Source organism: Haliotis rubra, unplaced genomic scaffold (genome assembly GCF_003918875.1).
Source record: "Haliotis rubra isolate DU_JTF1 unplaced genomic scaffold, ASM391887v1 Scf112, whole genome shotgun sequence".
NCBI lineage: Eukaryota > Metazoa > Mollusca > Gastropoda > Lepetellida > Haliotidae > Haliotis > Haliotis rubra.
This window is the reverse complement of record NW_025765026.1, coordinates 1,085,942-1,098,041: the sequence shown is the minus strand read 5'-3', so window position 1 is coordinate 1,098,041 and position 12,100 is coordinate 1,085,942. Positions and strand designations below refer to the sequence as shown.

Here is a 12,100-nt window from a genome sequence, read left to right as displayed (position 1 = left end):
TAGATCTGTTGGACACAAGGTAGATCTGTTGGACACAATGTAGATCTGTTGGACACAAGGTAGATCTGTTGGACACAAGGTAGATCTGTTCAACACAAGGTAGATCTGTTCACACAATGTAGATCTGTTGGACACACAATGTAGATCTGTTGAACAGACTGATTGGGTGTCGTCGTATTCCGATGGCGTGGGGCGTTGTCAATGTGATCATGCTTGCTGGTCTGGATTGTTTATCACTGTGATAGTTCATGCTGCGACGATAACCTCAGTCATTCACAAGACAGGAAGTGGCGTTTACAAACCCAAGATGAACTTGCTGTCTTAATTCGCTTGTACTGTCTTTAGTTCATCAAGTTCAGAAATCAGCTTGGATCAGTGACTCATGATAGAGTGTTAGAAAACGTAAGGATGAAACCGTGTCTTTCTCGCTCATTTAAGTGTGCCAGGGGTGGGTATTGCAGAGAATTTTTAGATTGCGATATATTGCAATGCGAAGGCATACATTGCGATATGTATTCCAATATATTGCAAGAAGGTTTTTTCAACCAAAAACTACTTATAATCAAATTAATGCTGGATTTATAAAGCAAAACACACCAAAACACTATACTTGATTAAGCTTTAATAAAAACTTTTAATCATGACAAAATAAAAATGTAAATAATATTTGGCACAAATGAAACAAGGAAAAGAACAATTTAACATCAACACAGTGGTTACTAGTTTCTCCACTGTCAAAAAAAGCCCTGAGATTTTAGACAGCACCTTGACCTAGTCAGGACATATCTGAGATCACTGGTCATTAATGAGTAAATATTTAAAACATTCAGATCCAAAACACTGTGAAACACTTGTACGAAAAATAAGAACTCAACTTCAAACCGAACTTAACAATGCAGTAAAGTATATTTTTCTCCACGATCATTCCCACCACCATTAGCACAGTTGCCACAATCATCAACATCTTCATCACCACACCATTAAAAAACGGAAATATCCCAAGATTTTCGAGAGTTACGAAGTTTTCCAAATGCATGTCAAAATACCGGTTTTCGATCAGCGTATCGCAATACGTATCGTTTTCATGTCTGAACCGGTAAATACCGGTAAAACCGGTTATATTGCGCAAGTAATTTAATCAGTATAGGAAACACTCGTTGTGATTGGCGGTATATATTGGGGAAATGGTAGACAAAGAACCCGGAGGAATGTTGCCCATTCATCAATGGACGCATCGAAATATTAATTTTAAAATGTCTGATAGGGTTCCTTGTTACATCATTCAGGTGTTCAAGAAAATAAAAAAGTCCATGAAGGTCTTAGTAACACTTTATACAAGACAGCAGAGATGAGACACTATTAAATCTTAATTACGTTTCTCTAGTTTGCTGGACGATTGGAATATTCACGAATAAGTCATCATGTTTCCTGAGTGAGGGTCAATAGGACAGGAGAAACTCGTAAGAAGGCGATTGACTCCAGTGGACAATGTTGTGACCCCTGATACAAAATCCCTACGTGTGAATGAACCCTACATATACAGTTGGACACCGTTAGCTCCATATCTCGAATGGACCGATATATCGAACCATCTGTCATGTCCCGACAACTTCACTTTAAAACACGTACTATTTTGACCGCTTATCTCGAATTCGACATAAAACATATATAGCGCTATCTGGATACAAGCCTCGGACCCATCTATGACTTCACTACAAAAATTTGTGTCTTTATCTCGAATCACAATAACAATAAGTTAATAGTCAAGACCACTCACACTCGCCTACCTGTACCTTTAATTACACGTAATACTAATAGTATGTTATCCCTCTATATCAACTACATTTATGTATCCGGCCAATTCAAAGAATGATCTCTGTGTTTTACGCCGCAATATTTAAGCAATACCATACGAGAAATGTGGTCATACGCTGTACCCTTGTAGGGAATCAAACCCTTCGGCAACTATTTGGCTACCCCACCGATATGAATGACATATGGTGATCAAATATCGAGAAGGCAACAGTGCATTTGCATGATGAACCCGGGGAGATCCGGGTTAGAATAGACCACAGTGGATTGGGTGGTCAGGCTCGGGGACTTGGTGGATACTTTGTCATCTTATGCTGACATCATTGTACCTTGACCACTGGTTTGTCGATTATGTTTCGACCAGTGTGATAAAGATGAAACAGCTCTGACTGCGGCATAAAACAACACAATTTGACAAGAGGTGATAATATTTCTTGTGACTGGTTAACCTTAACAGGTGCAAGACGTGAGAGTTGTCAAGGTAACGAGCCCTGCCGAAAAGGATGAAGAACTGGAATCCGTTTGTGTCTTTTCCGTGGTTGGATACAGAGTGAGTGAGTGAATGAGTGAGTGAGTTAGGATTAACGCCACCTTTAACAATATTTCAGCTATATTACGACATAATCAGGTTGAAGAAGAGAGTGATGCACGTCTCAGACGTACGTGTACCACTTGAAACCCGTGGCATGGTGCGTTGTTGACTAGCCTCGGGCCGCCTGGTAATCGGGCCCATGATGATAGATTTCTGGCACGCTATTGTGAACACTGCCTGACTGACTGAATGTGGTTTTACGCCGCTGTTAGCGATATTCCAGCAATATCACGGCGGGGGACACCAGAAACTGGCTTCACACATTGTACCCAAGCTGGGAAGCGAACACTTTGATCACTAACCGCTACCCCGTCGACCCTATTCAGGGGTGGAAATAACCCATTGCCCGACGCCGGAGTCCAGTGTTTTTTTCTGTCGGGCAAGCAAATTTGTATATCACACTGTACCGGTGTCCAGTTGACTTTCCAATATTAATTATGTTGTTTATTTTAAAAAATCAACAAGAAAACGGCCTGTATAGTGGAAAAATTATCAGGGCAAGTGATTTTACATGTGCCACTGTACCGGAGTACACTAGCAATTTTTAAGTTATTTCCACCCCTGGCCTATTGTGAACAACAAATGGGGCGCCTTAGATGACTGGGTCACTCAAACCACGTGGGTAACTTATATCATATTCGACTATTTCAGTAATACCACGGCCACTCGGTTTTATGTGTTACAGGAAAGTGAATGAATACAGTCAAACACGTGTGCGTTACTGGTAAAACCCTCAAACACGCGGTTATAGAGCTGACTGAGTCAACGTTTTAAGTTGGGGAATCAGGATTCGAACCCCGGACATGTGGAATCTGTAACCAATGGAGCACAAACCGCACTGCTAGTTGCGGCGCTTTAAAACACTGTGAATCATGGATTCGATCCACCATTCGCAATACTTCCATGGTTGATGAACGCAACACTGTACAGCGAATTGAGTTTCCCTAGAGCACAGGGTTGCCTGAGCGCCTCCTGGTATTGATGCCAGTATGTTTGTAGGCCCCCTTTCTGAAGACCTGGGTTAGAATTGGTCTTCAGCAACCAATTCTTGTCGTAAGAAACGATTTACGAAATTGGGTGGTCAGACTCGTCGACTTGGTTGACAAATGTCATCGTATCCTACTTGACAGATCATAATGTTGATCTCGGGATTGCCTAGTCCAGAATATTTACAGACCACCGCCATATAGTTCGAATATGGTTGAGTGCAGCGCTAACAAATACACAATCCAATCATGTTACCCTGCCTGGCATTCGGTAATAAGGGGATATAACAAGGACTGGTCGGCTTGGAAACCCTTGAAGATCTGGGTTAGAATGGTCTTCAGCAACACATTCCTTTCGTAAGAGGCGACTAACGGGATCGGGTGGTCAGGCTCGCTGACTTTGTTGACACATGTCATCGTATTCCATTTGCGTATATCGATGCTCATGCTGTTGATCACAGGGTTGTATGGTCCAGACACGATTATTTACAGACCGCCGCCTTACAGCTGGAATACTGCTGAGTGCGGCGTAAAACTAAATTCACTCACTCACTCGGAGTCAGGATACCTTATAAGAGTGAGGCATCTATGTTAAACTGCGGCGCGGTATTTCAATACTAGAACACCGACGTAAGTCCGCATAAGTAGCAGCAGATGTACGTTGCAGATCAATGTACTATAGTCATCCCGTTCAAAACAATAAATACATATTTACGTAAAACTGGTTTATTCAAATGAACACAAGGATAAACTGTTACACGGGCTATAGTTTTACGGTTTAAACTGTACAGAGAACAACGAGCACACACAGACACACACATCTATAGTTACATCCAACTGCTGGTTAAGTACAATGGCCGCAGAGAGAACCTTTACATCAAAGGTTGTACAACATACACACAAATCCACATAGAGACGACTTACTGGGTCCCGATCCACAAAGCGTCATTCGTAAGCCTATAATAAACTCTAGAGTTACGACAGGTCGTAACGTTACGAACGCTTTGTGGATCGGCTCCCTGATGTCCTACACATTAACAGAACAGAAACAAGATTACAATATACAGTGTTGAACGATGACAGATGCACTACCTACACGTGATGCTAATCAAGACTATCTGATCTCTGATTGGTTGTTCCTACTTCTGTGTGACGTCATGTCGACGTTATTGTTATATGACGTCATGAGATGATGTGATAATGTTTTTATGCCCTGCTGGGATCGTCAGAGAAGAGTAGTTTTTCGGGGAGCTCGTATTTCTGGGCCAATTCCTCGACGGAGCAGTCAGCGATACGAACCTTCTGCTTGGGTACAGCTCTATCTATGTATGGGCCCATCCTGTTGATGTCTTCAACAATATCCTATAACAAAAGAGTAGTATTTAATGGTTGTAGAAAGGCACGCGGAAATTATCTGTTACCTGTCAACAGATTCTATGTACCAACCACTGTTCTCAACATTTGTGTTTAAAACATCCTCAAAGAGATGTTGTGACACCGCCAATATTAGTTTAACTTTCAACGGTTTTGACAAATATTTTTTTCATACACATCTGAAGGGATTCAGTGCGCGTCAAAAGTGAACAGGACTCGTGAAGATCCGGGTTAGAATTGGTCTTCAGTAACCCATGCCTGTCGTAAGAGGCGACTAGTGGGACCGGGTGGTCAGCTTCGCTGACTTGGTTGCCACATGTCATCGCTTCCCAATTGCATAGACAGATGTTCATGCTGTTGATCACTGGATTGTCTGGTCCAGACTCGATTATTTACAGACCGCTGGCATATAGCTGGAATACTGCTGAGCGCGGCGTTAAACAACAATCAACCAACCAACCAAAGTGTACAGAGTTGGAGTAGACGCATTGAAAGACGACTGGTTGAAGTATGAATGATCTAAGTGTCCCTAACAAACTTCGTGGCGTTTCTCAAATTCAGTGCATTTGGCTAAGGGAACAGAACACTGGACATCACTGGGTGGGCCACGGGTGGGTCAAAGGGGCTGCAGTTCGCTCTGCCAGAAGAATATTGATTCGATTCCCAGATACGCTCTGATAATGTTTTGCTTTTTACAGTACCATACCCTTGCTGGTATATTTAACCAAAGAGAGAAGAAACTGAAACCTGCATGTCAGACTTTTCAACATTAAACTGACATGCCAAAACTGTTCAAATTCCTCCCTCCCTCATGAATAAGGATATTTTTTAGACTTACCATGCCCTCCAAGACCTTTCCGAAAGCGACGTGATTGTTGTCAAGGTAACGAGCCCTGCCGAAAAGGATGAAGAACTGGGATCCGTTACTGTCCTTTCCGTGGTTGGCCATGGATACGATACCAGCGCTAGCGTGGTTGATCTTGAAGTTCTCATCAACGAATCGTTCACCGTAGATGCTGCGTGCTATGATAGAATATAAACACTTTGATGAAGAATTGGTTTGAATATTGGTTTATATACATGTCAATAAACAAGCTAGCGGCCCAGTTCCTTTGCTTGACAAAATGATTTTTAATCACGACTTGGATGTCAACATCCAAAGAGATGATTCTACAATTCATTGTTATTCGAAAGGAGAACTTACGACATGATTAAGCTTGAGATTGAGTAGATTTTTGAAACCTAATACTAGTAATATTTAAGATTATTGAAATGATTTCATTATATGTTGTGTATATTTTGAAGCCATGCCACGAGCGACACGGAAACAAAATCAGTGTAGTGTTACACCCGATGTTCAACGTGAAGAGTGAATGCTCTGACAACTAGGCTACCCGCCTGCCGTAGGTCTACAGTGAGTGAGTGGGTGAGTCTAGTTTGACGCCGCTTTTAGCAATATTCCAGCAATATCACGGCGGGGGAAACCAGAAATAGGCTTCACACATTGTACCCATGTGGGTATTCGAACCTGGGTCTTTGGCGTGATGAGTGTATGCTTTAACAACTAGGCTACCCATCGGTCGTAGGTCTACAGTCATAATCTCATTAAATCAGATCTAATATTCGTGATATTGTCACTTACATCCAGTTCCGTCTTGGTTGAGTACGTCACCGCACTGGATCAACATATCCTTCACAAGTCTGTGGCATTGAGTGTTTTTGTAATGAAGGCGGGCTTTCTGCAATACAATATAGAACATTTCAGGACTGTTACTTATCCATATCAATCACACAAGTTCACAGAAAACGTCAATGTTGAAGGACGCGTTCTCGGACACCTGAATGTATGCAAACTGTCAGCGGAAATAATTCGACCATACTCACCCCGTCTCTCTTGAATCCTTTGCAGATGCTTGCGAAGTTGAGCGATGTCATGGGAACAATATCTCCAAACAGACCAATCTTGACGTCACCCCTCAGAGTTTCGCCCTCGCCGTCCCAGTTTTTTATCTCAAACGTCAGGGTGGCGACGCTTGTGATCACATGAGGGATGGTGGTTTGTTTCTTAAGTTTCTTACGGTCCTCGTCACAGATGCATGTGGCCACGAAGGCAGCGATGATAACCAATTGCAGTTTCATGATTCTGGTGCTGAGGGAAAGAAAGTGGGTGGTGTTATTTGCATATTAGTGTAGCTGAGACTGCCATTAAACGTAACGGTTTCTTGGTTGTATAACGCATTATTCCAGCGAATCTGGCGGATCGCATATATTCGAATCCAGGGTGCCGATCCAAACGCCTTTTGAAGCGCTAAGACATTCGTAAGTTTATGGTTAACTGCAAACTTAAGATTGGTCGTAACGCTACGAATGCTTTCGGTATCGGGACCCACATGAAAGATATTAGTGGCCAAAACGTATGAGTAACGTTCGATTTCATCGGGTACGATACACTCCCAAAATTACATGATCAACAGAATCAGCTCTTATAGGGATATTGGTTACGGGGAATCTATTCTCCACAGTCTCTATATTTAACTGTATGACCATTTGACCTTGAAGGGACCTTTATCAATGACTACGTTTGGAACGTCAACGCCAGAGAATCAGCCGTCGTAACGTCGTAACGGATTCCATTGAGTGTATAACGCGAAACTGTGAATATTATATAAGATTGATCACTGAAAATCAGTGATGTACCAAGCGTTTTACGCCACTCTGGCTGCCCAATAACCGCTTATGACATTGTTTACCGTAACATTCATAAAGTACATATTTACTGCTAACATACGACGTTGTCAAAATATTAACGTGTAGTCGGGTAACTTCCTTACCCCAGAGAGATGCTATGACACTCTTAGTCTTTTGAAAATAATCTTTGTAAATAAATAATACGAGCCTATGTTCATTGATACATGGTTAAGGGAGACAAGTCGGCCCACCAAGCAAGCACCTGTGCCTCTCGACACAAGAACATACAAACAAATTAAAAACAAATTCATCGCAAATCGTTAACAAGAGTGAACGCCGAATGCATTGAGAGTTTTCATTGACTGTACAAGAATGTACCAGAGCTGCGACCTCGTGAGAACTATCCCATTTCAGATCAATGACGTTCTGGTAACACGTGGCGTCGACGTTGCAACGTCTAGTCGATGAACGCCCTGCCCAATCAATGCCTTCAGTGAGACATAAGGGTAGTAAAGGATAACCTCTACTGTTTGTGATTGGATAAAACTTGCCACGCCAATTTGCCGCAACGCTACGCCTTAAACATTGCCACGTGTGAAGTGGTTCTAACGACGTTCCAAGTAAGTTCGGACATTTGATGACGTTGACACGTTTCATTATTCCAAATAGTAATGACATTTATTTCCAACGTATTTGGTCGCTACTTCATCCCGTCATATCTTGCATATTTAATCTTTTCTAATTTTGTATTCGTCAACACTTAATAGGAATTCTACAGAAGAATGTCGAATGTCAAAAACACGCGCGTTAGCAATCGCCATGATTTGAATAATACACCAAACAGAATATTTCAGCAAACACTGAGATATGTACATTCCTACATGTTGAAAACCTTGACAAACATTTTTATAGAAATGGTAACTTCGTTACTCTTTGTAACATACTACACCTTTCCTAACACGTATAATCTTCCATTGCAGTAAAAATAGAAGTGCTACTGGTATTTGCGTTCGGTTGTTAGACATTTTAAACAGTTCACAGACCTGTGTTCATTAAGCATCGCATTGTTTTAGACATACATGCACGATAGTGGATATAAGGAGGTTTCGCTATTTCCAAATCATCAGCGAATTTCTGTTAATAATATGATCATGCAATAATATTTAAGAGCACAATTTGGAATAATCAGAAATCTGATTCAAAGAAGAAATGGGGAATGAACTGTAATTTGTTTCTTCCTCGTGGTAGAAAAATTAACCCTCCTTATCCTAATTTTGACATCGTCCCGTTCTACTTAAAATTGGAACATTTTCCCTGAACCATTTGACAAAAACGAACGAATTATTTAGAAAACAAATGAAGAATTTCTTAAGAACACTGCGCAAGTTTAGAGAGGGAAAGTAAAGACTCGCTTCTTACCTTTTGACTTTTCCTCTGCTGTTTCTACTACAACAATGCTTGCTGAGTTCCGTAGCAGCGGACCTTTTAAAGCATGTACGTGCCACGAACCGACGGATGAACCCACCAATCAGAAAGCGCGGTGCGGAAACAGACCAATCAGAGAGCAGCCAACTGGACGGGGCGATCGAAGAAAGTTGATGTGAAACATCACGATACGGTTGGCATTCTCCAAGTCTACATCAATAATCTATGATGTGGCAAAATAATGCATATAGTGTGTACATGAGACTCAGGTTGTCCACGCGCCATCGCCACGTCTAAAGCAACGTTTACGTGGAGATTACTACACAATGCAGAACTGTCCACGCAGCCATTACTTGATTTGAAACACGGGGGACTTTTAAACCAGGAAATATTTAAGCTTTTTGCTTTAGTGCAATATTAGATGTTCATGTATCGGATATGTACAGCATAAGCAATATAGAATATTTATGTGGTTAAATTAAACGATACTTGTTGCATGGTGTATATAGAGTTCTGACACGTATTCGTCATTGACTGGCACAATGTGACATGCATTTCATTTTATAGCGTGACATATTTAATCAAACTATTGCTGATGTTCATTTAACAATGGGAAAACACATTGTCTTAAGGTTTTGACTGAGAAATGATTATGAGGAAATGTGTGGAGTTTTAGTAATCTGAAGCACCGACTGAAGACAATACCTCGCGTTGAACATTAATCCTTATAATAATAATGCATTGTTTCGATTTGGGCTACATCATTTTTGGCCTTTGTAAATTTTTCAAAATGTTTTATGGTACATATCTCTAAGATATTTCCAAATTTGGCACTTACAATGTCCAGTACAATTCTCAAATTTACATTAGGGGCGGTGGGGTAGTCTAGTGGTTAAAGCGTTGGCTCGTCACGCCGAAGACCCGGGTTCGAATCCCCACATGGGTGCAATGAGTGAAGCCCATTTCTGGTGTCCCCCGCCGTGATATTGCTGGAATATTGCTAAAAGCGGCGTAAAACCAAACTCAGTCAGTCAGTCAGTCAAATTTACATTAATAATTTTCCCCTTTTTTTCGGGTGAACAATTGACTGTCCTTTGTAAGTGCTTGTGACGAATGAACCGGTGGGTAAGGATGTACGCTCCTTTTAGAGAAAATAGTTATAATGACGATTCGATAGTGAGTCATAAAAACATCATTGCAAAAGAACACTTAGTGCCGACTATCCTACGAAAGAGATTTCAATTTGGTGTGAAGGGTAAAATATCTGTGAAAGTGTATGAATGGACCTCTGAAAAACAATGAGGACACCGGGTGTTGGCGCAAAACGATAAGCATGTAAGCTACTCGTACACTTTGCCTAAAAAGTAAGTATTTACACCCTGACCCCTCACAACCGTAATTCTGCCATACTCAATGGACTAGACTAACACTTAGTCTCTGAATACTAGTATATATCATTGTGGAAGCAAAAAGATAAATTCTTTAAAATTGAAAAGGAGCTCCAGTGAGATGGGAGATTCCGAACCTAAGAACTTGGAATTGGATAACATCGTATGACTGATGTTTTTACACGTACACATCCATATCAAACGTACACAGAAAACCGAATGTACCGAGAGAGTGAATATTAGGACTTCGGTAAATACAGAATTGTGATTAGTTAATTAAAGTCATTCAGAGGTATATAATCACGTTTTTTACCTCTGATTTCCCAACACAGGATATATCTTTTTAAATTCAAAATATCGTGGTTATGGTAGAATGGAGATATACATACTGTGTTGGAAAATCAGAGGTATATAGCGAAATTGTAATAGCTCACAGTATCAAGTTTATCTCCTAAACACCACACCAGCAATTAAGCAGCTTGCCGGGCGTTTCTTTACGAAGAATTACATCTGTCTGTTTTGTGAGACACATTCTTTCGATACATTTGATCATCCCATATGCTCGACTAGTTGTAACTTTAATTGTTTCATACGAAATTTTAATACAAAAATGGCAATTTCCTTATTCCCCCTTTTACCTGTTTTGTCATACAGGACACTTCCATCATATCACACTCGGTATTTACTGTTCACATATAAATATCTTTTTCTTCTTTATGTATTTGAATACTTCCGATAAATTTTCGAATGAAACATATTCCCTGATTTTAATCCTGGACAAGGTAGCATAACGGTCACTTCTAAAGTTGGAGAAAAACGTTCTTTTTGTATATAATAATGTTAACTTAGGGTTAACAAAGTTCGGAATTCTAATTCGCAGGAACAAAAACGATACTTTAAGATGACATTTTCACAAAATATCTCTGATGTTAATGCTTTTTTAAACAGATTTTCGTCACATATTTGTCTGTGTATTTAGTACAACCTGGTTTATAGGAGAGAATCGTGGCTGTACGTCATATGAAAACCTTTCAGTCATTTCACGCAAACTCTTATCTTTAGAAACGAAAATCATTTCTTTCAAAATTTGAAATTTGGTGGTTCCATGAAATCAATGTCCTCAGAATTCTTCAAAAGTTAGAAACATATGTTTTTTTGGTCGTGCGTAATCATCATGCACGTAGCATATTCGCTCTCAGGACCTTTAATTGTACCAATAGAAAAGGCCCAATACAAGAGAACAACAACAAAAGGACCTTTACATTCTCGACCTATCTTAGCTCTAGAAGCCTTTGGTCTGGCCGAGGTGTAAGCCCAAAGTAAAGATATTTGAGAAGATTTTCATTAATTCATTGTTTTACATAGTGGAATACTGATTCATTGCTTTATATAGCGGGATACTTATTCAGTACTTTATATAGTGGAATACTGATTCATTGTATAGTTGAATACTGATTCAATACTTTATAAAGTGGAATACTGATTCAATACTTTATATAGTGGAATACTGATTCATTGTATAGTTGAATACTGATTCAATACTTTATAAAGTGGAATACTGATTCAATACTTTATATAGTGGAATACTGATTCATTGTATAGTTGAATACTGATTCAATACTTTATATAGTGGAATACTTATTCAATACTTTATATAGTGGAATACTTATTCAATACTTCATATAGTGGAATACTGATTCAGTACTTTATATAGTGGAATACTTATTCAATATTATATAGAGTGGAATACTTATTCAATACTTTATATAGTGGAATACTTATTCAATACTTTATATAGTGGAATACTGATTCATTGCTTTATATACTGGAATACT

The 12,100-nt window shown here is 39.9% G+C and overlaps 1 protein-coding gene across 1 annotated transcript; it reads right to left on the bottom strand.

Annotated features, from left to right (window-relative positions):
• Positions 1–4,100: 4,100 nt before the first annotated feature.
• Positions 4,101–8,982, bottom strand: LOC124289616 (peptidyl-prolyl cis-trans isomerase-like). The gene is made up of 5 exons (XM_046726223.1): positions 8,872–8,982; positions 6,649–6,913; positions 6,407–6,503; positions 5,603–5,787; positions 4,101–4,752 (listed from the first exon to the last, which is right to left on the bottom strand). The coding sequence occupies exons 2-5, from the start codon at positions 6,901–6,903 to the stop codon at positions 4,597–4,599; spliced, it is 693 nt and encodes a 230-aa protein (XP_046582179.1). The 5' UTR covers positions 6,904–6,913; positions 8,872–8,982; the 3' UTR covers positions 4,101–4,596.
• Between the last annotated feature and the right edge of the window lie 3,118 nt (positions 8,983–12,100).